This window comes from Mirounga leonina, unplaced genomic scaffold (assembly GCF_011800145.1).
Source record: "Mirounga leonina isolate KUSES-001 unplaced genomic scaffold, KU_Mleo_1.0 Mir_101529, whole genome shotgun sequence".
NCBI lineage: Eukaryota > Metazoa > Chordata > Mammalia > Carnivora > Phocidae > Mirounga > Mirounga leonina.
The window spans coordinates 1043753-1071499 of NW_023270143.1; the positions used below are offsets into that span (position 1 = coordinate 1043753).

Sequence of the window (27747 nt, forward strand, 5' to 3'; positions counted from 1 at the left end):
CTTCTTCTTCTTCTTCTTCTTCTTCTTCTTCTTCTTCTTCTTCTTCTTCTTCTTCTCCTTCTTCTTCTTCTTCTTTCTTCTTCTTTTTTTTCTATCCATCTTTCTTAAAATAAAACAAAGTTCCTTATCATCACCACTTTTAAGACCCTCCCAAACTCCTTAGATTCACTGCATACCAACTCCTCTCTGCTCTCTTCACTTCAGCCAAACTGGCTTACTTTCAGTCTCTCCATGATCTCTTTACCCATACATGGCTTTTGCATATGCTGTTCTTTCTGCTTGGAATTATATTCCCTCCCTTTGTCACCTAGTTAACACCTACTCATTCTTCAGATCTCTGTTCAATCATCACTTTCTCAGTGAAAGCTTGACTTCCCTTCACTAGATCAAATCTCTTACATATGATATCTTAATTTTTCCTTTGAAGTCCTTATTACAGCTATAATTTTATATTTATATATTTATATAAGTTTGACATAATTGTGACAAAATTTTCTAAGTAAGGCCACAAATCAGTAACAAGCAAGAACATTAGATTATGAGATCAGTTTTTCACACAAAGATGTAATCAACTGAACTCAAAATACAAAAATAACTACTTTGTGCTAGTCACTCTAAAGGTGTTACCTCATTTAATCCTCACAGCAATCTTGTAAGGCAGGTGGTATTATCTCTGTTTTAAAGACATGGAAATTGAGGCACAGATGACTTGCCTATAGTCACACAACTAGTAAGTGACTGAGCTGACATTGGAACCCAATTCTGTTTAAAGACCTTCACTTTTGTTCATACTCCATTTTCTACTCACTCTCCCTCCCAAAATCCCCCATTATACTGCAAACAACCACCCTCCTACTAGTCAACAAAAGTCTCCATTCACAGAGTACTCAGAGGATCTGTCACTGGCAGCACCAATGCATTTATGCCTTGAAATCTGCCTCTAAAGTCTTCCAATTTTTACAATGGTGATACTATCTGTGTATAAATTGGTGCCAGGAGTAAGATAAATACACAGAATCCCCAAGAAATATACTGCTTCCTAGTTTGGGAAATCTAGGCTTTTGAAATTTTTATTCAACATTAACACTAACTGTATTTTCAGACTCTCTTTACCAAACTATATGCAATGACTACAAATATTCACACACATGTACACAAATACAACACACACACACACACACAAATATATCTCTTTCAATTATGAGAGTTCAGATTCTAAGCCCTGATTCACATTTTAATAGATTTACTCATTGTGAAAAAGTGATACTTTAAAAATTCAAACACAGAGAAGTACAAAGTAAATAAGGCCCAAATTCCACCATCCCGCATATTGTTAATGGCTTTTCCTATTTCTGTGTGTATATACATATATCTAATGTACATAATTTTAAACAAATACTGTATATATTGTTCTATAGGCCTGCCTTCTTCCCACTCCAGAATGCATTGAGGACATCTTTCTATATCTCAACTGCATGTACATCTAAGACCATATGCAATTAACTAGGCATCTCATCCCATAAATATGTCTTTCACAATATTATAGCTTAAAGAGCTTTAAAATTATTTTTCAAACTGAACAAATAAGATCACTTAGTAGTTCTAAGAATACTGACATACAACATATGATAGCTTTTCCTCAAAACCCAAATTCTTCTTGCACCACAGGACTGAATTAACCACCACTCTAGATGCTTTCTTTTTGATACTTGATGGTTATTTTTTTCAGGTATAAGAGTCTAAAACAAGGGACAGCAATCTACAGCATGCCACTTCTTTTTGCAAGTCAAGTTTTAATGGAACAAAGCCATGTCCATTCATTTATGTTTTGTCTATGGCTGCTTTTGTCCTACAACAGAGCTGACTAGTTGCAACCACACAACTTGAAAGTATTTACTAACTGGCCCCTTCTCAGAAAAAGTTTGCTGACCCCTGGTCTAAAAGATAATTTGCCTAGACATAATGAATCTAGACAAGGATAGAAGTCTCTATGTTGTCAAATCACACCATTCTCTCATAGTGACTAAGTGAATCAATTTTTATGGTTTTAGTTCTTTTTTTTTTTTTTTAAATAAGCTCCATGCCCAGCGTGAAGCCCAGCGTGGGGCTTGAGCTCACAACCATGAGATCAAGACCTGAGCTGAGATCAAGAGTCAGACCTTTAAGCGACTGAGCCACCCAGGAGCCCCTGGTTTTAGTTCTCATAAATAAAGAGGAATATGTAAAAACAACTTACTTCATATACTTTGTTCCAGTTGTCTGTCTCTAGTTTGTGTTGACTCTGTTTGAGTTGGTTTAAACTTGGCTTAATAAGAGAATTTCCTACTGTTTCCTTTGTCCAGTCATCAACCAGTTTATGTAAGTCGTCTGTGAACATCCCTTTTTTACTAGCTGGAGATTGTTGGCATGATGCTACATTACTTTCCACACACAGTGGATCTAGAAGAAAAAACAGAAAAAACATAAAAAGGAATTAAAACTGATAAATACTGTTCTTCGGCCAATAATGCAGTTGACAGAACCCCACATACGGGTTACAGATAGGGTAACCAGACATTCAAGTTTATCTGGGACAGTCCTGGTTTAAAAGCTGTTGCCCTGGAGTAATTATTAACAGTGTGCCTTTAACTCTCAAAAGTTTTCTCTTGTTGGATAACAAATTATATGGTCACCTTGGTATAAGTCAAATAAGGTATAAGTTATTAGTCAAATATAATAAACAGTATCTCTAAAAACAGTACCAATTATAATCTTTACATTAGTTTCCTCAAATAGATACTTAGAAGAGTTTTTAAAAACATTCATAGAATGTTAAAATTGAAAAGAACCTTAGAAGTCTAATCCAAACCACTTGTGTTATAATGGACAAATGAGCCCCAGAGAAGGTACCATGATATGCCCGAGTTCTTGCAATTAGTCATCAGCTGAATCAGGCCTGGAATGCTGAAACGTAGACAAGAATGCTCTCTCTTTTCAGTATACCATACTGACTTTCAACAAGCATCAGAAAACTAGAATCTCATTTAACTTTTTAACCAATATTTTTGTTTGTTAATGATAAACAAATGGCAGAAACAAAATGCAGAAGGTGTATGAACTTCATGAGTTGTAGAGCATAAGATGTCCAAAATAAATGAAAAAAATCAATTACAGAAGTCTCTGACAGCAAAAAATTTCCTAATCTGAACATCACACTAAGTCTTTAAATTATTCAGTACTATTATACACATTTACTAAATCATTCTCATAGAAAAAATTCATAAAGTTCCAATTCCTCGGATTTATAAGCCAGAACTTATAGAGTGGGTTTAAAATGAATTTTAGGAAATACAGTTTTGAAATATAAGCACAATAACATTTTCAGGAATTTTATTAAACAAGCATATGAAAATTTCTTGTACATTTGTTATGGTACTTTTTTTAATTGTGAAAAAATATGTAAATTGCCAAAGATGATGCAAGAAGCCTCCATATTAACACTTTCAAAGTAATTTTCTTTATCATTTTTGAAACTTATAACAGACCTGTGATATAGGCTCAACAAGTATTCTATTTTTTGGATGAGAAGAATGGGATCCAGAAGCTGAGGTTATATGCTGGGGCTAGAACCCAGGTATCCTGACAGGTCAGTGTGCTTTCCACTGTACCATACCAACCCATAGAATACACTGGGAAATGAGTGGGAAACTTGCTTCAAAAGGAGGAACATGATAATCTTTTTTTTTTTTTAAGATTTTATTTATTTATTTGAGACAGAGAGAATGAGAGACAGAGAGCATGAGAGGGAGGAGGGTCAGAGGGAGAAGCAGACTCCCTGCCGAGCAGGGAGCCCGATGCGGGACTCGATCCCGGGACTCCAGGACCATGACCTGAGCCGAAGGCAGTCGCCCAACCAACTGAGCCACCCAGGCGCCCGGAACATGATAATCTTAATGAGTGCTTATACAAAGTCTGTGATTCTCAATGAACTCTGCATTACTGAAAGCTTAGATTCAAGGGGATTAAATATTAAATGAAAACATATTAACGAAAATTGCTTAAGAAGAGTTTAATGAATTAATTGGACCACATTCACATATACAAAAGTTTTATAAAAAATCATGTATACTACCTTTTGGGCAACCATGAGTTACCAAAATGACATACCAATTTTGCTGGAATTCCCTCCTTTTCTAAGACTTAAAACCCGAAGACAACAAGTCAGCCTATAATAAAGACATTTTTTCCCCTGTTATCCCTCTGCACATTCATCTAATTCTCTGTCAACTCCAGTGATGGAACAAATAGCAGAACAATATTGGGGCAGACTTTGGAGCTGAAGCCTTTTAAGATTGTCTTCTTACCCAGGAAAAAATGTCAGTTGGTAGGAGTAAAATGGAGATGTCAGCAGGTAGGAGTAAAATGGAGACAATAGCCAGAACCATATACACATTAGTGCCAAAATTTTTGTTCACCCAGCTTCTCCTAAGGAGTATTTCTGTGCTCATTCCCCTTAGTTTCCAAAAAAAATGTGTTGCATAGAGCTAAGTTTGAATGTCATTCATTTAAGAACATTTCTGCACTAAGGGAAAGCCCAATGTCAGGATTCTTGTGTACAACTCTGATAGAACAAGTGATCTCGAACCCTCAATTGATGGTAATGATAGTGGCACAATAGCCAGCAAGTGAAGAAATGATTAACAAACCAAACAGGTATTGAAATGAAACAGGAACCGAGGGCAAGACTCCTAAGTAGGCAACAGAAAGATATGCACACACATACCTTCCAGAAGTTATCAAGAACAACATGCTATATGAGAAGAAAAAAACGTTTATGTGAATGTTATCCGGTCCCTAGCTATACTTTATACATGAAAAGGACAATTATTTACTGATTTCATTTAAGAGTTACTCATATACCATAAAAGACCACTTAAAGTTCACAAACTAGAAAATATCTACATGAAAAGAAGTACTGTACAAATGTTTTAACAGTTATAAAAAAAGTCAACATTACTTATTACTTAAAACTTCAAAGATACTCTTTAATATTCATTTCTTACTGATGAATAAAACCAGAGTATAGTCCTTGTTGTTCTTTTCTGTTTTTTCCCCAAGGTGATGCCCCCATTCAGATAGTTTTAGTGACCACCCGACTGTGAATGTTCCCATCTCTTATCTCAAACCTTGACCCCTCTTCAATCCAATTTCTTTTTTTTTTTTTAAAGATTTTATTTATTTATTTGAGACAGAGAGAATGAGAGACAGAGAGCATGAGAGGGAGGAGGGTCAGAGGGAGAAGCAGACTCCCTGCCGAGCAGGGAGCCCGATGCGGGACTCGATCCAGGGACTCGATCCAGGGACTCCAGGATCATGACCTGAGCCGAAGGCAGTCGCTTAACCAACTGAGCCACCCAGGCGCCCCTCTTCAATCCAATTTCAGAACCCAAATGTGTTTTTCCATTTGGATGTCAATAAATTATTCAATTCAATACACCTAGAATCAAACCTAACGTGGTCTTGGCATAACAGTTCACCTAAATGTCATCTTTCTATGATATCTTTCATATTTTCTCCAAACTACTCAGACTCCGAACATTTGGATCTCACCAAAGATATACAAATATTCAGTCATCACCACATCACGGCAATTCATCCTATACAACATCTCTTGCCTATTTTCACTTCCACAATTCTCTAAACTCTTAATCATCTCATACATGGAATGCTATGATTACAACGATCTAAATGGACTCACTCCCTAGCTCTAGCCAATACATTCTTCACATTGCCACCAGATTAGTATCAGTTAAATGCTGTTTTCAGCATTTCACTCTTCTGTTCAACCCCCCCTCCGACTTTAGAGGTTTCTTAACCTCTAAACAACAGTAGGTTTTTAACTTGTTTAGGTGGCAAAGTCATTGGTAGTAGTCATGGTTATCTTTGCAGAACAGATATTTATTATCCCTAAACAAACATACTATCTCATTTATTAAGCTTAAATATATAATTATGTGTTAGATCAGATACATTATCTTACACCAGACTGTAGCATAGACAAGCTACGGCAGTTGCCAAAAGTTCTTTTTTAAAGTATGTAAGGAAAACCTTCTAATTCTAATATCAACCCTTCATTTCATCCAACTGTTATATTCTCTTTCTTGGGAATAAATCTTGCATTTTAACATTTGCATGCCTTTATATCATGCAATTCTACCTATAAACAATACTCTTCCCACAGCACTTCACCAATTTTAATCCTGTCCATTTATCCTTCAAGACCAACTCAAATACTACAAGCTGTATGTAGCAGTCTCAGACCACTATCACCCTCTATAATCCTCCATTGCCTCCTCTCAACCCACTGCAGACACAATTTCTGGTATTAGGAGGCAATGCAGAATAACAGTGAAGAACCAAGGCTTTGTTTGGAGTTAAACAGATTTGGATTCCCTCACTTATGAACTGAGGTTCTAGGGAAGTAGTTTAACCTCACTAACTTTAGTCTTCTTACCTATAAGAGACAGACATTAACTTCTACCTACCTTACAGTTATTTTGAGGATTGAGATTATCAAATGCAATTATGTTTCAGGGTCCCCAAGACCACTCACAGATTCAGTGATTCAATCAAAGGTGTAAGGACTCAACATATAGTTGTATTCACAGCTAAGTTTATTACAACAAAAAGATGCATGATAGGATCAGCAAGGGAAAAAGACACAGGAATCTAGAGAAATTTATGCACAGACTTCCATGAGGGGGACACACTTGAGCATACTCCTTTCTCTCAGCAACGAAAAATGCAGTACACCAAAGACATGAGAAATGAACTAAGACAACTGCCAAAGACTGAGACTGACCACTGGGAGACCCACATGTGGGAAAGATCCAAAGAGTACCACAGAGGCAATGCAACTGAACTGACACTGGAACAACAGACCAAAGAAGATAGGCTAGAACTCACAAGGTAAAAATAACTGGTCTTGGTTGGGCAGCCAATAATTGGTTTTGACTCAGGTCATGATCTCATGGGTTGTGGGACTGAGCCCACATAGGGCTCCACATTCAGCAGGGAGTCTGCTTGAGAGTCTCTCTCTGCCCCTCCCCCCACTAGTGCATGATCACGTGCACTCTCTCTCTCTCTAAAATAAATGAATAAATCTTTTAAAAAAACTGGGTCAATTACTTCCTATTAAAAAAAAATCAATATTCCACCTTACACCATACCACCTTACACCAGTTAGAATGGCAAAAATTGACAAGGCAAGAAACAACAAATTTTGGAGAGGTTGTGGAGAAAGGGGAACCTTCTTACACTGTTGGTGGGAATGCTAGTTGGTACAGCCACTTTGGAAAACAGTGTGGAGATTCCTCAAAAAATTAAAAATAGAGCTACCCTATGACCCAGCAATTGCACTATTGGGTATTTGCCCCAAAGACACAGATGTAGTGAAAAGAAAGGCCAAATGCACCCCAATGTTCATAGCAGCAATGTCCGCAATAGCCAAACTGTGGAAAGAGCTGAGATGCCCTTCAACAGATGAATGGATAAAGAAGATGTGGTCCATATATACAATGGAATATTACTCAGCCATCAGAAAGGATGAATACCCAACTTTTACATCAACATGGATGGGACTGGAGGAGATTATGCTAAGTGAAATAAGCCAAGCAGAGAAAGTCAATTATCATATGGTTTCACTTATTTGTGGAACATAAGGAATAGCACAGAGGACATTAGGCAAAGGAAGGGAAAAATGAAGGGGGGGAATTGGAGGGAGAGATGAACCATGAGAGATTATGGACTCTGAGAAACAAACTGAGGGTTTTAGAGGGGAGGGGGGTGGGGGGATGGGTTAGCCCAGTGGTGGGTATTAAGGAGGGCACGTACTGCATGGAGCACTGGGTGTTATATGAAAACAATGAATCATGGATCACTACATCAAAAACAAATGATGTATTGTATGGTGACTAACATAACATAATAAAATAAAATTAAATTTAAAAAAAGAAGTAAAAAAAATCAACCTTCTAGATAGGATTTTTTTTTAAGATTTTATTTGAGAGAGCGAGTGAGCGAGAGATCATGTGCGCACCCATGTGAGCAGAGGGGAGGGGCAGAGGGAGAAGGAGAAGCAGGCTAGTCTATTCTCCAATAAAACTAATTAGGATTCCTTTTGGAAATGGTGGCTCCTAAGACTGGGGCAGGAAATATACAAAATTAGCCTAGAGCATCTTCTGGTGCTAGTAAGTAAAAAAGAGTTCAAAAAATTATACACAATAGCTGACTGGTACTCCTCGAAACTTTCAGGGTCATCAAAAACAAGGAAGTTCTGAGAAACTGTTAGAGCCAAGAAAAGCCTAAGGAGACATGAACACGAAGTAATTTGGTACCCTGGATGGGATCCTGGGACAGAAAAAAGAAAAGGTAAAAACTAAGGAAATCAGAGTGAAATGTGGACTTTAGTTAATAATAATGTATCAAGATTGGTTTATTGGTTGTGACAAATATACCATATGAATGTAGGATGCTAGTAATTGGGAAAACTGGGTGTGGGGTACTCTCAGTACTATCTCATGGAAATTGGAAACTCTCTGTACTATCTTAACAATTTCTCTATAAATCTAAAACTGTCCCCCCAAAATAAAGCTTAATTTTTAAAAATCTTAGTAGATATAGTCAAAATGGTACTTTTAGGAAAATTTATAGCATTAAAAGCTTGTATTATAAAATGAAAGGTCTCACACAACAATAATCTTAGCTTCCGGGGTACCTGAGTGGCTCAGTTGGTTAAGCAACAGACTAGTGATTTCAGCTCTAGTGATGATCTCAGAGTGCTGGGACTGAGCCCCAAGTAGGGCTCCACGCTCAGCAGGGATTCTGCTTAAGGAGTCTCTTTCAGTCCTCTCTCCCTCTCCTCCTGCCCCTCCCCCCCGCTTGTTGGCACATGCTTGTACTCACGTGCGCTCCCTGTCTAAAATAAATAAATAAATCTTTAAAAAATAATCTTAGCTTCCATTTAAAGAAATTAGAAAAAGAGCAAAATAAAAACAAGGCATGTGTAGGAGGAAGAAAATAATAAAGAGTAGAAATCAATGAAAGTTAAAACAGGAAAACAATTAAGGAAACCAATAAAAATAAACACTGGATATTTTTGAAAAGATCTATAAAATTGATAAACTGCTATCAAGACTGACAAGGAAAAAAAAAGAGACAACACAAATTACAAATATCCAGAAATGTCTGGCATGCCAGGAAAGACCTGAGAAAGGAGAAAGTACCAATCACTCAATTCTGGCTGAACTTCACTTCCTGGGCAAGCAGGAAATAAATTCAAAGGCTGTCTTATAAAGTGAAGCTTGAAAGTGTGCCTTCTCACAGAGATTCTCCTTGGCAAAAACATCCAGATGTCACTACAGGTTTCCAAGACATTAAAAAGGTAATAATAAACAACTCTAAACACAGAGATTCAACAGCTTAGATGAAATGGACCAAGCTTCAAAAACCATAAACTACCAAAACTTATGCAACATAAAATGCATAACCTGAATAATCCTATAATCCTATTAAATAATTTGAATTTGTAGTGAAAAACTTCCTAAAATAGAAATCTCTGAGCCCAAGTGGTTTCATTGGACAATTCCTCCAGACAGTTAAAGAAGAAATAATACTAATTCAACACAAGGTCTTTGCCATAATAGAAGAAGAGGGAGGAGAAAGACTTCAAAAAATGCAGAGTAAGGGCCTAGGTGAACATGCTCTTTAAAACAATAAAAATATGGGCAAAACAACTCAAACCAACCATTTCAGAACTCTGACAATTATTCAAAGATACAGAATGAAGTCAAAATCATTTATCCAAGACACACTACTGAGGTCTGTGACATTTTAACTTTTGGCAAGTTCCATCCCAGCTTCTTCCTCAGCTCAGTGTTGTGATGGCCAAAAGCCAGCAGCACTGCAGACAATAGAGATTAGACCTCTTTTTGAGTTCCCTTAAAAGCACCATCCCCAGGGGCGCCTGGGTGGCTCAGTCAGTTAAGCATCTGCCTCCTCTGCCTTCGGTTCAGGTCAGGATTCCAGGGTCCAGGAATCGAGTTCCACGTCAGCTTAGCAGCGTGGCTGCTTCTTCCTCTTCGTCTGTGTGCGCGCAGGTTCTCGCTCTCTCTCTTTCTCAAATAAATAATTAAAATCTTTAAAAAAAAAAAAGTACCATCCCCAGAGTCAGTATTGTGTCTAAACTTGCAACAACCTAGAAAGACCCTCTATTCTTAGAGTGTGGTGGATATTTGGTTTCACTCAGAGCTCAGGTCAGCCCAGGCAGGCTGCGTATGTGGAGTGGGGGAGGGTAGGGAGCTACCTCCAGGGCATTACTGAAACAATAGGAAAGTTCTGGCAACAACTGGGATGCGTAAGGCTGTGATTCAGTTGGGGCAAACAAGAGCCTGGCCTAGAATTAAAAAGGAATTCCAGGACAATTAGATGACCATAGGAAACTTTCAAAACCTCTGACATATTCCTGGGAATATAAATGTCTGGCATGTCAGGAAAGACCTGAGAAAGGAGAAAGTACCAATCACTCAATTCTGGCTGAACTTCACTTCCTGGGCAAGCAGGAAGTAAATTCAAAGGCTGTCTTATAAAGTGAAGCTTGAAAGTGTGCCTTCTCACAGAGATCCCCTTGACAAAAACATCCAGATGAAGCATTTAATGAAATCTGACAAATCATTGGCTCACCACTAAATGTACTGGCTCAGGTGTGACCATCAGCATGCCAGACTTAAAAATAAAAACAAAATTTTTTTAAATTTGCAAAGAACTTAATGGCCATACACTGCAGGGAATACAGAGTAGTGTTGGAAAATCAGTAAACAAGTAAGTAGCAACAAGAAAATACCATAACAATAATAAACAAACAAAATAAAACAGACCTTGGTGGGGAAGAGGGTGGAAGAATCTGATACCAGAGTTGTTACAATATATTATCTATAATGTCCAGTTTTTAATCACAAAATAAGATACATGCAAAGAAACAGAAAAGAATGCCACATATACAGGAAAAAAGTCAACAAAAACATCCTGAAGGGGGCCTAGATTTTGGTCTTAGTAGACAAAATCTGTATTCAAATTTAAGGAAACTATGCCTAAAAATTTAAAGGAAAGTATGATAACAATGTCTCACACTAAATAGAGAATATCAAGAGATAGAAACTTTTCTTAAAAATAGAAATTCTGGAGTTTAAAAGTATAATAACTGAAATAAAAAATTCACTACAGTGGCTCAACAACAGATATTGATGAAGGATAGTTGGAAGGCAGGCAGGCAGGGACAAGGGGCCCTCCGTCCTAAGAGGAAAGCACCCTTAAAAGGATTTTACACCATTCTGGGAGGAGCCCTCTACCCTTTCCCATATGACAAAAACCTGATTGGATGACAGGCACAGGGAGGCTTAATTAGATGAAAACAGCCCGCCAACAAGCCCATAAAAACCCCTAGACTTAAAAACTGGTGGCAACCCTCTCGGGTCCCCTCCCTCCTCAGGAGCTCTGGACTATCACTTTGCTATCACTCAATAAACCTTGCTTTGCTGCCCACCACTCTGTCTGGTCTACCTCTTCATTCTTCAAAGTGGCCTGACAAAGAACCGTGCTCACCTACGCAGAAAAAATCCTTAACAACCAGACTGGAGGAGAGCCCAACAATAGGATAGGCAATGGCCTCTGGCCCATTTCTTGGCAGGAAAAAGATGAGCAGGGTCAGTCAATTTTCTATCTCTGGAATGTGACAAGGGCCAGTTAAGCAGGGATTGGAAAGTCAAAGAATGCTTTGGATCATAACAAACCAAAGCCATCTGCAAGTCAAAGTTCTGGGGAAACAGAAACTACATAAAAAGAGCAAGTCACTTAAGAACAAATCAGAATTGGGGCACCTGGGTGGCTCAGTAGATTAAGCATCTGCCTTCAGCTCAGGTCATGATCCCAGGTCCTGGGATCAACTCCTGCATCAGGATCCTTGCTCAGTGGGGAGCCTGCTTCTCCCTCTGCCTGCCGCTCCCCCTGCTTGTGCTCTCTCTCTCTGACAAATAAATAAAATCTTTAAAGAAAAGAACAAAATAGAATAAAATAAAGTATAGCAATTAGGGTGCCTGGGGGGCTCAGTTGGTTAAGCATCTGCCTTCAGCTCAGGTCATGATCCCAGGGTCCTGGGATCGAGTCCTGTGTTGGGCTCTCTGCTAGGCAGGGAGCCTGCTTCTCTCTCTAACCCCCACCCCTGCTTGTGCTCTCTCTCTGTCTCTCTCTCATGCTTGCTCTCTAATAAATAAATAAAATCTTTTTTAAAAAGTATAGCAATTAATGGTAGAGTATTAGACTGAAAGTTCCCATGCTTTTGCTATTAAACTCCCAAAGTTACCCTCAATCTAAGTTTACCCTTCAATTCTATCTTTATGAAGATCACAAAGAAGAATTCCCATTCTTGAGTTCTGTATTAGTTTTCTATTGTTGCTATAACTGATTACCACAGATTAGTGGCTGACATCCATACCAACACAACACAGATTTATTATCTTATAGTACTGTAGGTTAGAAGTCCAACATGGGTCTCACTGGACTACAATCAATGTGCTGGCAGGGCTTCATTCCTTCTGGAGGCTCTAGAGAAGATCTGTTCCCCATCCTTTTCCAGCTTCTAGGGGCAGCCTAAATTCCTTGGTTTGTGGCCCTCTTCCTCCACCTTCCAAGCCAGCAATGTTGCATCTGTCTGACACTGCTTCCCTCCTCACATCTTTTCTCTGACCCTCTCTTCTGCCTCCCTTTTCCACTTTAAAGGACCCTTGTGATTACTTTGGGCCCACCTGAGTAATCCAGGATAATCTCCCTATTTTAAAGTCAGTTAATTAGCAACCTTAATTCCATCTACAACCTCCATTCCTCTTTGCCATATAACCAAACATAGTCAGAGGTTCCAAGAATTTGCACAAAGACTTGTTTAGGGGCCATTATTCTGTCTACCACAAATTCTGTTGAGATCTCACATATATCCTTATTGTTCACCCTCAACACCCACTTGACTATATGCACATGTAACCAAGAAGTCTGACCCGATTAACAACTTCTTTATTAAGAAGAGACTGATCCTCTTTTTTCAAATCAAAGTAGTACATTTTTCTAATATTCTCATAAATAATAAACAATGATCTCTTACATCACATAGAACATGACAGTATTTTTAAGATTATCTTTGTTAGCTACAAGCTCCTCAACAAATTCTAGTTCCCAATGACTGATAACATTTAAAAAACTATTTGGGAGATTGAAGTTGGGCTTCCAGGTATTTGTTTTCCAAATGAAAACATAAAACACACTCATCTGCTCTCCAAAATCTATCATCTATCCTCACCATTATTTCATAAAAGAATATCTAATACCAAAAAGGTAGAAAAGAATCTCAGGATAATGTGTACTTCTTTAAAGCATCTTAGTGTAATAAGAAATAAATTATAAAAAATAAGAAATAAATTATATCATCATTATATTTATTATTTTGCTGTTATTTGACCAGGTTTTTAAAATCACTTTTAAGACCAATTTACCTGTAGCAGCTGCGCCACTGTCCACATGTGTCAAGGACTGGGGGCGGCTACGAAGTTTGCTTTTGAAAGATCTTGGTCTGCGTGGTGAGGAAGGTGGCAGAGGAACCTCTGATGATTGGATTTTGCTATCTTTAATTGCCCGAAGGCGTTCATAGAGCTCCTGCAGCTCCTTGTTCTGCTGGGTTTGAAGATTTACTACCTCCTGAATGTGTCTAAATGAAAATCATGCAGAAAGCATTTTAATAGCACTGGCATCATACAGACGACTCAAGAAACTCTACACCAATACAAGGAAAGTTTAACAAGGAATTTAGATTAAGAATGTGAAAATACAGAATATTCACAATTTTAGGATGGGCTATGCCTTCCTAAACTCAACATTAAACTAATCAGACATTAAGCAAAAAGTGAACAAATTGACAAGAACAAATTTTAAAACTTCAATATAGTGAAAGATAATGAAATACAATTTAAAATCACATATATTGATAATACTAATCTTTTATTATATGTTGCAAGTATAAATAACAAAATATTTACAACATATAGTAAAAGGTTAATATTCAGAATATATAAATAGTTCCTAAAAATCAATACGAAAAGGGTGCCTGGGTGGCTCAGTCGGTTAAGTGGCTGCCTTCGGCTCAGGTCATGATCTCAGGGTCCTGGGATTGAGCCCTCATTGGGCTCTCTGCTCAGTGGGGAGTCTGCTTCTCCCTCTCCCTCTGCCCCCCACCCCCAGTTATGCTCGCTCTCTCTCTCTCAAATAAATACATAAAATCTTTTAAAAAAATCAATAAGAAAAAAAGAAACAACCTTATAGGAAAAAGGGGAAAGAATATGAGAAGGTGACTCCAAAAAGGAAATACAAGTAGCCAATATGAGATATGTACAACTTCACTATTAAGTAGGAGAATACAGTTATTTCTTAAGAAATATTTTTAATTTATCTGATTGGAATAAAACTAAAAGGATCAATAATATCCAGTCCAATGTTGTTAAGAAGTGGGAAAACAGTCACTTTCATATATATGTGTATATATATATTTTTAAAGTAATCTCTATGCCCAACATGGGGCTGGAACTCACGATTCCAAGATCAAGAGTCACATGCTCTACTGACCGAGCCAGCCAGGCACCCTACTTTCATATATATTTGTTTGGTGTATAAAATGGTATAGCCATCCTGAACAACAATTTTAGCAGTATCTATCAATTTAAAGTATACATACCTTTTAACCCAGAAATTCTACTTTTAGGTATCTATCCTACAAAAAATACTCACATAAGTATGTAAAAATATAAAGTTGTTTACTTCAACATTGCTTACATAAGCAAAACATGGAATAAAGCTGAAATGTCCATTAATAAGGGATTAAATAAACTTTAAATAGCTATTCTAATATGTGGAATAAAGATTATTTGTGCAAACGTGTATATAAGCAACAGTGTTAAGTAAAAAAATTGTAGAATAACATGTATATTATGACCTCACTTTCATAAAAGGCAAAAAATATACGTAATGCACAGAAAAATGACAGGCAAGATATATACCAAACAGTTCACAGTGGTTGCCTCTGAGAAATGAGATTAGGGCATGAGAAATAAGAGATTGTTCTGTGTGCTTTTTTACTGTTGTGATATTATGATTTATATTAAAATATATATATTTGGTCTTTATCTCTGTTCCTAGAATACAGCTCCTAAAACCCTAGTAATTTCCTAAGCTATAAAGAGCAATTGGAGGATCTTTTATTTTAATATCTGGTCTGTTGTCCTCAAATAGCTCCAGTTCCTAAAGTAGCTCTAGAGTGATAAAGGTGAAAGAAATCTTATTAATTATAATAAGCCCCTTGGAATCACATCTGAGTTTATATTAATGAACTGACTTGAATAGCCCCTAAGGTTGGGGGCTGATTGCCAGGAGAACCAACCAAGTGATTAGAGGGTGGGATTTTCAGCCCCTCCCACTCCACCTCTGGGACAGAGTTAGAGACTGAATTAATCACCAATGGCCAATGATTTAAATCAATCATGCCTACCATAATGAAATTTCCATAAAAATCCCTTACTATAGGGTTTGGAGAGTTTCCAGGTTGGTAAAAATATGAAGGTGCTGGTACTCCCAAGAGGGCATAGAAGCTCTATGCCCCTTCCCCTGTACCTTGCCGTCTGACTGTTCCTCAGTTGTGTCCTTTTATAATAAACTGATAATCTAGCAAGTAAACTGTTCTTCCTGAGTTCTGTAAGCTGCTCTAGTAAATTAATTGAACCCAAGGAAGGGCTTGTGGGAACCTTTGAAGCATAGGTAATACTACTTGGACTTATGATTGGCATATATGGGACTGAGCCCCCTGACCTGTGAGATCTGATGCTATCTTTGTAGTTTTCAATCATCAAAAATTTTCAATCATTAAAATGTCACCAATTGTGGGGCACCTGGGTGGCTCAGTCAGTTAAGCATCTGACTTTTGGTTTTGGCTCAGGTCATGATCTCAGGGTCATGAGATTGAGCCCCGTGTTGGGCTCCATGCTCAGCACAGAGTCTGCTGGAGATTCTCTCCCTCTCCCTCTGCCCCTTCCCTGTGTGCGCGCACACACTCTCTTTCTCACCCTCAAGTAAGTAAATAAATAAGTAAATCTTTTTTTAAAAAGTCACCAATTGTAAATTAGCTATCAGTCAAATACTTAGTTCTATAAAACTCCAGGCAACCAGATTTGTGACAAAAGACAAATACTTAGTTCTATAAAACTCCAGGCAACCAGATTTGTGACAAAAGAGAAACAATCTTACTTTTCTCGTAATCTTTGAAGCTCCACCTTCAAATCCTCGTCCTCTATTTCTGACTCATCATCACTGCTCATTGGAGAAGATGGTGAATAGAAGAGTGAGCTCTGTGTTTGAGCACAGGCTTTTTCTTCATGGAGTGGTAAGCACTGATCACTCTCTGGACCAGTCTTTGCCACTGATTTCCCTCTGCCAGCAAGAGTGGCTGAAAATTCACTATCAGAGCTAGGCTGTTTCCCAGCAGTAAGTATCTCTCTCTCTTTAAACAACAGTTCAAGTCCAGAATGCATACTACTTCCCGTGGCTGAGTTCTCTTCCAACTCTTTTTCTGGGGTCATTGAAGATACATCAGTCTCACAAGCTGTGCTGAAAGATGAGAAGTTGTCACCTTGTTTGGGAATTCTTTTACCTTCTTTGAAGGTTTCATGAAGAGCTCGTAACTTCTGAGAAGAAAGTGAAGTCGGTGGATTGTGCGTGGCAGGTTCCATTTCCACTAATTGAGACTTTGCTCTGTCCGTAAAGGCTAGAGCTTCTTCACTAGAATGGGTTGTCATTTTATGGAATGCTGGTGTGTGTTCTATTCCAAAAGATGTCACTTTCACTGACTGCTGCTGAGGAACCGTAATCACCTGAGATACAAAAAGGCAAAAGTGGCTGGCTCTGTCTAACCAAAGAGTAAACCCATGAAGAAATTCAATATCAAAATATGGCACAGATAAGTGGATGGTCTGCTATGATGTACACATATCGATAATATCCAAACTTAAAAACCCCATCTATAATTCTCATTTCAAAGTCTTTCAATTAGGCCCCTTGGGTAAAAAGAGTTGGCTTCAAATTGCTCAAACAAAATTCCACAATTTAAAAAAATTCAATGATTCAAGTTGCTGAGATTCTAAAGGACAAGAAATAAATTTATAAAAAAGGTGACCCAACCACCCACTAAAAAATGATGACTCATTTCTGTGCTCTTTTCCAGCTACTAAAATCCCCATTTCTTTAGACTCACCTTTATTGGAAGTCTACAAAAGGTGAGGGGATGTGTATTAGGGGAAAAAATTAAATACGACAATAATCTCCATTTAAAATAAGTATCATATAAATACCAAGATTTTCAATGCTATTATCCTGTACAATGCCCTTGTAGATAAAGATTCAACCAAAGACACAAACCTGGAACCGACCCCGCTGAAATGATCCACTCATCGCTTTACATCTACTCAAAGCCCTAGTATCAGCGGTGGACTCTCCCGTCAGAGGAATGGGATCAGGAGCAACTGCTGATCTCATATCTTCTGCTTCCACTGCAAGTTTTGTGCAATTGTAAGCAGAAAAGAGAAAATTGTTTGTTAAGACTAAATCTGTTTACATTACCAAAAAATGAAGAAAAGTAGAAAAAGCTTAACCCCTGCTAGATAATTAAAAAGTGTTAATGTAATAAGCAACACTGTAGAAGTCCCTAACTCAAAATCAGACATTGTAAGATTTATCCCAAGACTTAGTATCTACATGAAATGAATAACTGTAAAACCAAATTAGTTACAAAAGGAAAAATAAAATGGCAATGACATTAATGGGACATGTCACATACATGGGCTACGTGGAAAAAGTGGTAAGGTTTGTATATGAACAAACAAACAAACAAAAAAAAAAACAGAAGTAAATGAAAAGTGATGTTACCTAGTCTATGTCCCTGACTGTAAGCACACTACCTTGACGGACTTTTGATCTCTTGAAAAAGCTGGTTGACTGCCGTAGCCTGTATGCCCAGCTTTTTAATTTGCGAGTCCAGGATTTCTTGCTAATAGGATTTTTGAGACTAGGACAAGTAAAGCTTAGGCCAAAATATCCACCTCCTGTCTGCAGATGAATGGCTCCACCGCTTGACACAGCAGCAGGATAGGCTTCTGGATCTCCTGGAAGTGAAGCATCTGGGGACATCTCCTAATGGAGACAAAAAGAGAAAAAAACCAAAATGGTGATAATTTAGGTAAGATGAAGCAGTTGTTTATACCATTGGAGTTTCTTGCATGGACTAATCAGTAATCAAAAACAGAATGCTATGTCTGTCTGCATATCAGAGTGAATCTGAAGTATTCAACTTACAGGAATTAATCCTTCCTCTTTCTTTAAAAATATTATTTGGACTTCAGATAAATACAGAGCAGAATATTAATCTTCCATCCTAGAATATTTTTCATTATAGCAACTTTGAAAAATGAAAATGAAAATTATTCCTTCATATACTTCATTTACTAAAAGAGGTTACTGAAACCCTATGCTCTTAAAATGAAACTTTCATTTATGCTCATATTATTTGAGAGTGAAAGATGCCTAACACACATGATAACATAGAGAAACAAGATATCTAGGCATTTAGATTTATAGAGAAATATTACCAAATCAAATTTCTTACTTTATGTAAGCACACAGATATTTACAATGGGCCTTGAAATTATTTCAAATTCTTGCTCTAAAACTTGTTAACATCAGGCCACAGCTGGCTATAAAATCACTCTCCTCTTCTTGTCCTCCCATCCCTCTGACAACAGAATGTCAGAATTAACTGTTATATTCTAAATGAGTACTTTAAAAATATATCCTCTATAATAATACAAAAATACACAACTTTGGGAAACATGAGAATCATCTCTACTAATCTAGAATTAAATGAGTATTAAAAAGTTCAAAGAATGGGATTTAGCATTTGTCTGCAGGAAGACAGCCTAAGTGGCATTAAGTATACCGAAGTCTTGAATAAGCATTAACACTCAGGGCAGGTCAGCAGTTATTAAAATTCTGAACAATCAGTTCTTATTTTCCAAAGTCCTGTTTTGGGGAAAAAAAAGCTCATTCTGGACTAGTAATAATGCTACTTTCATGAAGAGAAAAAATTTCTCAATAATATTAAATTTAGAAAATGCTGCATTGGTCCCACTGAAATTACAGAAAATTTTTAATAAGTAATAATTGATCAAGATGGTAAGTTAAGTACAAGTTCTAGCCTACCTTATCAATCCAAATCCATAGATATGACAGAAAAAAGAGACATAGACACAGGCATATATAATTAAAGGAGGAAAAAGCAGCCCATGACACATGCAGGAACTATTTCAAAATGCTGCAAACTTGGGTGGAAGATCTAGGCAGTGAGAGAGAGCCCTGGCCAACCAAAAGGAAGAGTCGTTGGCTAGAATGCTTACAAAGCTGTACCCAATCTGTCTCCTATCTGCCTCAACATCATCTCATAACACTCTCCGACTTCCTGGACTTCTTTTGGTTCCTTGAGCAGGTCTCCACCTATGAATGTTACCACCACACACAAGTTCCTCCCTGACCCCTTATATAAAGTAATCCCCTACTCATTCTATCATAGCCCTTTCCTTTATTTATTTATTTATTTATTTAGGGTCTATCTTCCCTGACTAGAATTTGAGCTTCACAAAGAGAGATCTTGACTTACTCACTGAATGGGAGAATAAACTGGTTGGGGTACCAAAGAAAGAATAACCAGGCAGTTCTTCTTTCCCCACCTACCTCCACAGCAAGCAAAAGACAGCAGAGCCATCTGCTCCCAAATAAGAGTGGTGAGAGGAAAATGTTTGTGGCCCAATCAGCAATGTAGGAAGGAGACAACATCCAGGAGGAAGGGAAAGCCCTTCCACCTTTGAAGACTATTAAGCTACCCTCTAGGCAGCATTTAGAGAAAAGCTGTAATATTCAGAGCCAAGAAGCATGTCCCATGCCTTTCCCACAATTACTGGAGGAAGGCTACAATAATTATATATGGCATTTAGGGAGACAAACAAGGAATCTTACAGGGGAAAAAGAAAAGATGAGTCTAAGAATCACCACTTATGGGAAATCACACTATAAGCAAACACTAGGGGCACCTGGCTGGCTCAGTCAGTAGAGTGTGTGACTCTTGATCTCAGGGTCATGAGCTGAGGCCCCACACTGGGTGTGACGCCTACATAAAAAGTAAATAAATAAAAATTCTAAAAAAGAAAGAAAACACTAAATTCAGTAAGAAGAAGAATAGCCAAGGAACTAGCATCAATAACATAGAATAATACTTAATATCTCCAGAAAGATGTGTGAAGATAATACAACCATAAGAAAAATGAACTACAGTTACTGAAAATTAAAAATATAATCCTTGGGGCACCTGGGTGGCTCAGTGGATTAAGCATCCAACTCTTGATTTCAGCTCAGATCATGATCTCAGGGTTGTGAGATTGAGCCCCGCATCGGGCTCTGTGCTGGGTGTGGAGCCTGCTTAAGATTCTCTCTCTCCGGGGCACCTGGGTGGCTCAGTCATTAAGCATCTGCCTTCGGCTCAGGTCATGATCCCAGGATCCTGGGATCGAGCCCCACATCAGGCTCCCTGCTCAGCGGGAAGCCTGCTTCTCCCTCTCCCACTCCCCCTGCTTGTGTTCCCTCTCTCGCTATATCTCGCTGTCAAATAAATAAAATCTTAAAAAAAAAAAAAAAAGATTCTCTCTCTCCCTCTCCCTCTGCCCTTCTCTCTTCCCCTCTCTAAAAAAATGAATAAAAATAAAAATAATTAAAATTAAAAAAAGAATAGAATCCTTGACAAAAAAATAGCTGAATAGGAGACTGAAACAGCTTAAAAATTGAGAAAAAAGCAAAAGGACAAAGAGATGGAAAGCATGCAATGAAAAGTTAATAAAGAAAAACAGAAAATGAAGAAATAAACTATCTCTTTTTACAGACGATATGATCTTATATATTATACAGAAAATCCTAAATGATACACAAACTCAGCAAAATTGAAGGATACAACATCAACACTTAAAAATTAGTTGTATTTCTATACAATAGCAAAGAAAAATCTGAAAAGGAAATTAAGAAAACAATTCCATTGATAATAACAACAAAGAGAATAACAATGGTGCTGGAACAACTGGATAGTCAGATGCAAAAGAATGAAGGTGAACCCTTATTTCACACCATATACAAAAATTAACTCAAAATGATCCTACCATGTATACTTAATCAAGTGTGAAGCAAAATAAAGGCAATTTTGGACTTAAAAAAAATCAAATTAGTCACCCATGCAACTTATTTAAAAATATTACTCATAGAAGCATTTCAGGGAGGGGAGAAAAAGGAATTCTAGGACACCAGAAAGAGTGGCAAGTAAATTTGATCCAGAAGTACCAATGGACACTTAAACAAAAGAATCCATTTGACCTTGACACTTGAAAGGCTATCCTTTGAGCAACAAAATTTAAATGACAGAAAATTATATTTCATTTGTTATGGTTCTAATATTATTACATGATCATCAGATAACACATATAATCATAATATAAATGCTGTTTACTAACCTTCAATTCTTCGAATCAACCTACAAAGCCCAGCCAGTGTTACAGGGAAAAAATGTAGATGTTATAAACCTTGCCAGTATTAAAAAGTAATACAAGTAATAAAAACTGGGAGGTGTATGGGAAAGAAGAGGAAAGGGAAAATATATAATTTCCTCACCCTTCATAGCAGTGAATTATTAGGTATTGCCAAAAATTATTAAATCAAAAAATAGATGAATAAGTATATTGTTTACAAGTTATTAATGGCAATGACTTCAAGAATTAAAACCAGGAACTTAACAGTGTTTGGGGAGTAGAAGGGGATATAAGAAGTTGTTAATATAATTTTTATTTTCTATCCTTCTGAATTGCTTTCCTGTTTATATATTAATTACATAATTTAAAATTACTAGTTTACAACAATACAGATCTTTTTTTTAAAAATTTTATTTATTCATTTGAGACACAGAGATACAGAGAGAGAGAGAGCATGAGCAGTGGGAGAGGCAGAGGGAGAGGAAGAAGCAGACTCCCCGCTAAGTCAGGAGCCCGATGTGGGGCTCGATCCCAGGACCCTGGAATCATGAGCTGAGCTGAAGGCAGACGTTTAACCATCTGAGCCACCCAGGCGCCCCAACAACAATACAAATCTTTAAGTTAGATCTATTCAAGGGAATATTATGCCATTGTTTAAAAAATGTAAGTGAGGGGCGCCTGGGTAGCTCAGTCGTTAAGTGTCTGTCTTCGGCTCAGGTCATGATCCCAGGGTACTGGGATCAAGCCCTGCATCAGGCTCCCTGCTCAGCGGGAAGCCTGCTTCTCCCTCTCCCTCTCCCCCTGCTTGTGTTCCTTTTCTCACTGTGTCTCTGTCAAATAAAGAAGTAAAATCTTTAAAAAAATTAAAAAATAAAAAACGTAAGTGAGGTGGAACTACGTGTACCACCATGGATAAATGTTCATAATTGAAAAAAATGCAGAACAGCACATGTATGTAGAGAAATAGACGTATATAAACATATATATCTATGTCTTTGTAAATATGTAATAAAGAAGTATGATTGGGGCATCTAGGTAGCTTGGTCGGTTAAGCATCTGACTTCAGCTCAGGTCATGATCTTGGGGGGGGATCGAGCCCCAAGTTGGGCTCCCCATTCAGCAGGGAGTCTGCTTGTCCCTCTACCCCTCTCCCTACTCGTGCTCTCTTTCTCTCTCAAATAAATAAATAAAATCTTTAAAAGAGAGAAGTATGATTATACACATATTTGTATATTAATTAAAACTATGTCTGCAAAGGGCGCCTAGGTGGCTCAGTCGGTTAAGCGTCTGCCTTCGGCTCAGGTCATGATCCCAGGGTCCTGGGATGGAGCCCCGCATCGGGCTCCCTGCTCAGTGGGGAGCCTGCTTCTCCCTCTCCTCCCAGCTCGTTTCTCTCTCTAGCTATCTCTGTCTCTCTCTCTCTCAAGTAAATAAATTTAAAAAATTAAAAAAAAAAACCTATGTCTGCAAAGATTCATTACCAGCTATGTCTATAGGTTTGGAAGTGGGATGAATTTTATTTTATATACACACATATACTACTTATGTAATAATAATAAAGAGATACAGTGGTGAAGATTTAGAAATATATCTATGATATACTGTAAAAATGACAAGATAAATTTGCAGACCAATATGCATATAGCACAATCCTATCTTTGTAAATAAAAAGTTATAGATATGTAGGGACGCCTGGGTGGCTCAGTCATTAAGCGTCTGCCTTCGACTCAGGTCATGATCCCAGGGTCCTGGGATCGAGCTCCGCATTGGGCTCCCTGCTCCGCGGGAAGCCTGCTTCTCCCTCTCCCACTCCCCCTGCTTATATTCCCTCTCTCACTGTGTCTCTCTGTCAAGTAAATAAATAAAATCTTCAAAAAAGTTATAGGTATGTAAATAGATCCATGTAAGCTTAAGAAGGATAAGTACCAAATAGTGGATAAACACCAGATAGTCATTACTCCTGTGATTTGAAGGAATAGAAAAGGGAAATTAAGTTCCTATGTTATATAACTTAAAAAAAATACCATATGATTTCACTCATATGTGGAATTTAAGAAACAAAACAAACAAACATGGGGTAGGGGAAGAGGCAAATCAAGAATCAGACTCTTAACTCTAGTGAACAAACTGATGGTTCCCAGGGGGGAAGTGGGTGGAGGGAGGGGCTAAATAGGTGATAAGGATTGAGAAGGGTACTTGTGATGAGCACAGGGTGTTGGGTGGAAGTGTTGAATCACTATATTGTACACCTGAATGAATATTACACTGGATGTGAACTGGAATTTAAATAAAAACTTAAAAAATAAATAAGTTTTTTTTTTCAAATAAAACTCACCAAACAAGATTAAACTAAAACCATAAACTTTTAAGAAAGGAAATTGGTAACGGGCACTTTTAAGTGGAAATCTAAATGTCAGTTCTTCCTATCCACTAAAACAATCTATAAATCAGTCCTGTTCTGTCACTAATACAAAAACGACATCCTTGCAAGTTCCTAGCTAATTCACCAGAGGGCTCTCTCACCAAAGATACTTCTGTCGTCTCTATCTAGAAATTCCGGGCACCTGCAGCCAAAGTCATGGCCTTCTTAAATACCCGTGACCTCAGAATCCTGTGACACAGACAATTTCACTTCAGAGGATATAACTTTAGAAAAGAAGAATTTCTTTAAAAGTATAAGGATAAGAAATTGATTAGAAAGAATAATACTTACATGTAAATATAATTCGCTGGGTATAGAAGTTATCACATTCAGGTCCCTTTTGAATACTGATATGTTAGCAGGCTGACTTGCAGCCACATTGGACAGAATCTTAGAGCCTTTCTGCTGAAAATTAGGGGACTGTGCAGGATTATCTTGAATTCCACTGTGACTGATGCCTATGACTTCTGGCACTGGACATGAGAGCGTATCTTCAGCAGAGGAAGAAAATGGAGAGTCTATGCTTTGGGTATCCTTCTGACTCTCAGGATAGATGCTAGATATGCTATGCTCCTGGTAGAGCAAGTTTCTTAATTTTTCATCCAGAGTTTTAATTCGGTTGTCTGCAAACTCCATTTTTGGAGGTCTTTCCCCATCTGATTCCAGGATAGTAGTGGGTAGAAGGGTAGTCAGTTCAAGACCAGGGGTCTGAGTGGGAATGACCATCTTAGGAGAACTTGCTTCAGTGTTCATTGTGGTTTCTCCTTCTTGGGAAATAAACTCTGCATCCATAGTTGGCTGCTGCACTGCTAAGGATTGAGGCTTTTGATCAGACATAAATGCCAGAGTTGTAAGAGAGTTACCAGCAATCTGAGTTGACTCGCCAGGAGGGACCATAAGTACATCAGCCTGACTGGCAGCTTGGTGACATGGATACACAGGTAGAAATATGCCTGCTTGGTTGGTGAGTCCCTCACATTCAACTGGAACTGCACGAACTGAAGTAGCAGTGTAACTTGAACTACTAGTAACTGGTGCCATTATCTGCCTGTCATCTTCCACTCGATAAAATAAAGCTGGCTGCTTAGTTTCTACACTGGCATATTCAGACATCTTACCATCAACTACATCCTTGAGTTCTGATTTGGAGGCAAAAAGTACACGCTGGCATGGATTACTTTCTAGAGTGGGCAGTGTGTCCTGTGATATTTCCTTATTATTTGTGGTTCTTGGACCTGGAACAATAACAAAGAATAGCTAGGCACATATTAATAAATACAAAGCATGGACTAGTAACCAAACTCAAAGGGGACAAGAGGAGCAAGGGACAAACAAGAACCTGTGTGAATAAGTCTTGTAAATAAGACTCAAAATACACAGAATTCAACCTGTCAAGGAATAAAAACTTCTTTATTTTTTTCCATAAATATTATATTTGAAAAATATTACATTTTAAAATGGCTTAAGTTATACCCTAATAATAACATCTTCAATAATGCTTATGAAAATTCTCATAAGAATAAAATACTCGTGAACACAAATTAAAGATATGGTATATATTTTGTAACTCCTCCAAGTCTGGAAAAAGTTGGCAGACAATGAACACTTACCAGGAAGTAGAGATAGCCCAGGAACTGTAGACATGGACTGCTGAAGAGAAGGAGGAGATTGAGCCTCACGGTTTCTTATTGTTTGATTGATACAGAATCGCCACCGACCAACTGGGGATGACTGTGGAGCAGATTCATCTGTAGAAAAAATTAGCAAAAATCAATATGCTAAGCAATTGTCAACATGTTTACCCTATTAAGGAAACCATGTTAAAATACCAATTTGTCATGTATCTCCATTTCCAACAGCACTAGGATATGTGTAATTTATAAGACCAGACCTCCCAACGCTGGCAAATACTCTAAAGAACTAAGCACAAGATATTGTTAGGGAAGGATTTTTAAATCTATGAAACAAACATTGTATCAATAGCAATTAGAAGCAGGACACATGTTGGGGAAAAAATGGAAAGCACTTTCTCCAATAAAACCTATATCTCCTGTTCTGCATCCTGATTATGATGATGCTTACACAAATCTGTGAGTATTAAAATTTAGAGAACTATACACCAAGAAGAAAAAATCAATTTTACTATATGACAACTTAAAAATAAAGTCCCCACATCTTTATTCCTACTTTGTAAACTTATTCAAATAAGTAATTCTTTTTTATAAACTTTACCATACTTTATCAGTCAGAAATCTGCTCAAATTCCTCCTAATGAGAAAGAACAGAGGAGGACCTTGGCATCCTAACACAAAGTAAATTTCAGGGTAATGGTATCTGATTTCATGACTCCCACACCACCTGTTGCTTCTTCATGTTGTTATAATTCCTTCACAGGTCCTCATTTGTCTATGGCTCTTCGCCCCCTCCCAGATACTCTAAATATAACCATGACCAGAGCTGAAAAGAATGGAGAGATAAAGTCATCAGAAAAGAAAACAGAAGACCCCATTTTTAGTCCCTGGAAGTTTAGCTAGTATCTGATTTACAAAAACTTATCAGTGATCACAGCAGGTAGAAGTATAACACTAAGTGGAAGGAAATCAAGATATAAATGACTATATTAAAACATGAGGCAAACTTAGAACATAGTGATATTAGTTAAGAAAGGTCCTGTCCAAATCATATCAGTGGTTAAAAAAATCAACTTACCAATTAATTTCAAACAGTAAAGCCGTTAAAGGTCATCAGTACTGTGATTGCTTTTCTGGTAACATACCATGCAACAACTCAGAAATAAATTAACACTTGAAGTAAATCTGGAGAATGGTTTTACTTCTTACATCTGGGCTAAAAAGGCCTTTCCAAGTGTGGGAAAACCTACATTAACAATTCATTAATTTCCTTTATTGGCTAACATCTTTCCCAATGAAGGTATGTAAATTAAAGTTTCCAAATGTCTTGCTTCAAAAGCCACATGGTAAATTTTATGAAATATACTTACTGCTGGTTTGAGTGGATGCAGAATTTATCTGTACTTGTTCAGATGATCCTGTCTGAATTAAAAATGAATAGATAAATAAAGAAGTTCTTGATATATATCTGAGAAGACTAAATAACTGCTAAATAACTGCTAAGACTAAATAACTGCTAAATAACTGCTCTTACTTGGTTATTGTTGGATTCCACAATAATAGAGTCAATTCCAATGGGTCTATCTGCAGCAGAGTGGACATGAAGGATCTCCTGGGCTTGACCTACAATAGCCCTCAATTCTTCTACGAATTTTTCTTTCTCATTTTCTAGCACAAAGTTATCTTCAACCTGTCCAAAAGTAAAAGTAAGACTATTAAATTTAGTTTCTCAAAATTATAATATTGTATCAATGGTGACTACCTTAAAGAAAAATAAATGAAAATTAAGTATTTAGATACAAAAGCCACAACAGAATTAAAAACAACCAGCACTGGGGCACCTGGGTGGCTTAGTCAGTTGAGCGTCCAACACTTGGTTTCAGCCCAGGTCATGATCTCAGGGTCTTGAGACTGAGCCCAGCATCAGGCTCCACACTCAGCGGGGAGTCTGCTTGAGATTCTC

At 37.6% G+C, this 27747-nt stretch overlaps 1 protein-coding gene across 1 annotated transcript in view; it reads right to left on the reverse strand.

Moving 5' to 3' along the window:
• WNK3 (WNK lysine deficient protein kinase 3) overlaps window positions 1-27747 on the reverse strand; it is a 157045-nt gene that overhangs the window by 3209 nt on the left and 126089 nt on the right. Inside the window, exons 13-21 of the mRNA XM_034989098.1 lie at window positions 27319-27474; window positions 27155-27206; window positions 25764-25901; window positions 24445-25388; window positions 18216-18306; window positions 17536-17666; window positions 16369-16991; window positions 13575-13786; window positions 2237-2439 (exon numbers count right to left, since the gene is read on the reverse strand). Coding sequence (XP_034844989.1) covers window positions 2237-2439; window positions 13575-13786; window positions 16369-16991; window positions 17536-17666; window positions 18216-18306; window positions 24445-25388; window positions 25764-25901; window positions 27155-27206; window positions 27319-27474 — 2550 coding nt within the window. The remainder of the gene's footprint in view (window positions 1-2236; window positions 2440-13574; window positions 13787-16368; window positions 16992-17535; window positions 17667-18215; window positions 18307-24444; window positions 25389-25763; window positions 25902-27154; window positions 27207-27318; window positions 27475-27747) is intronic.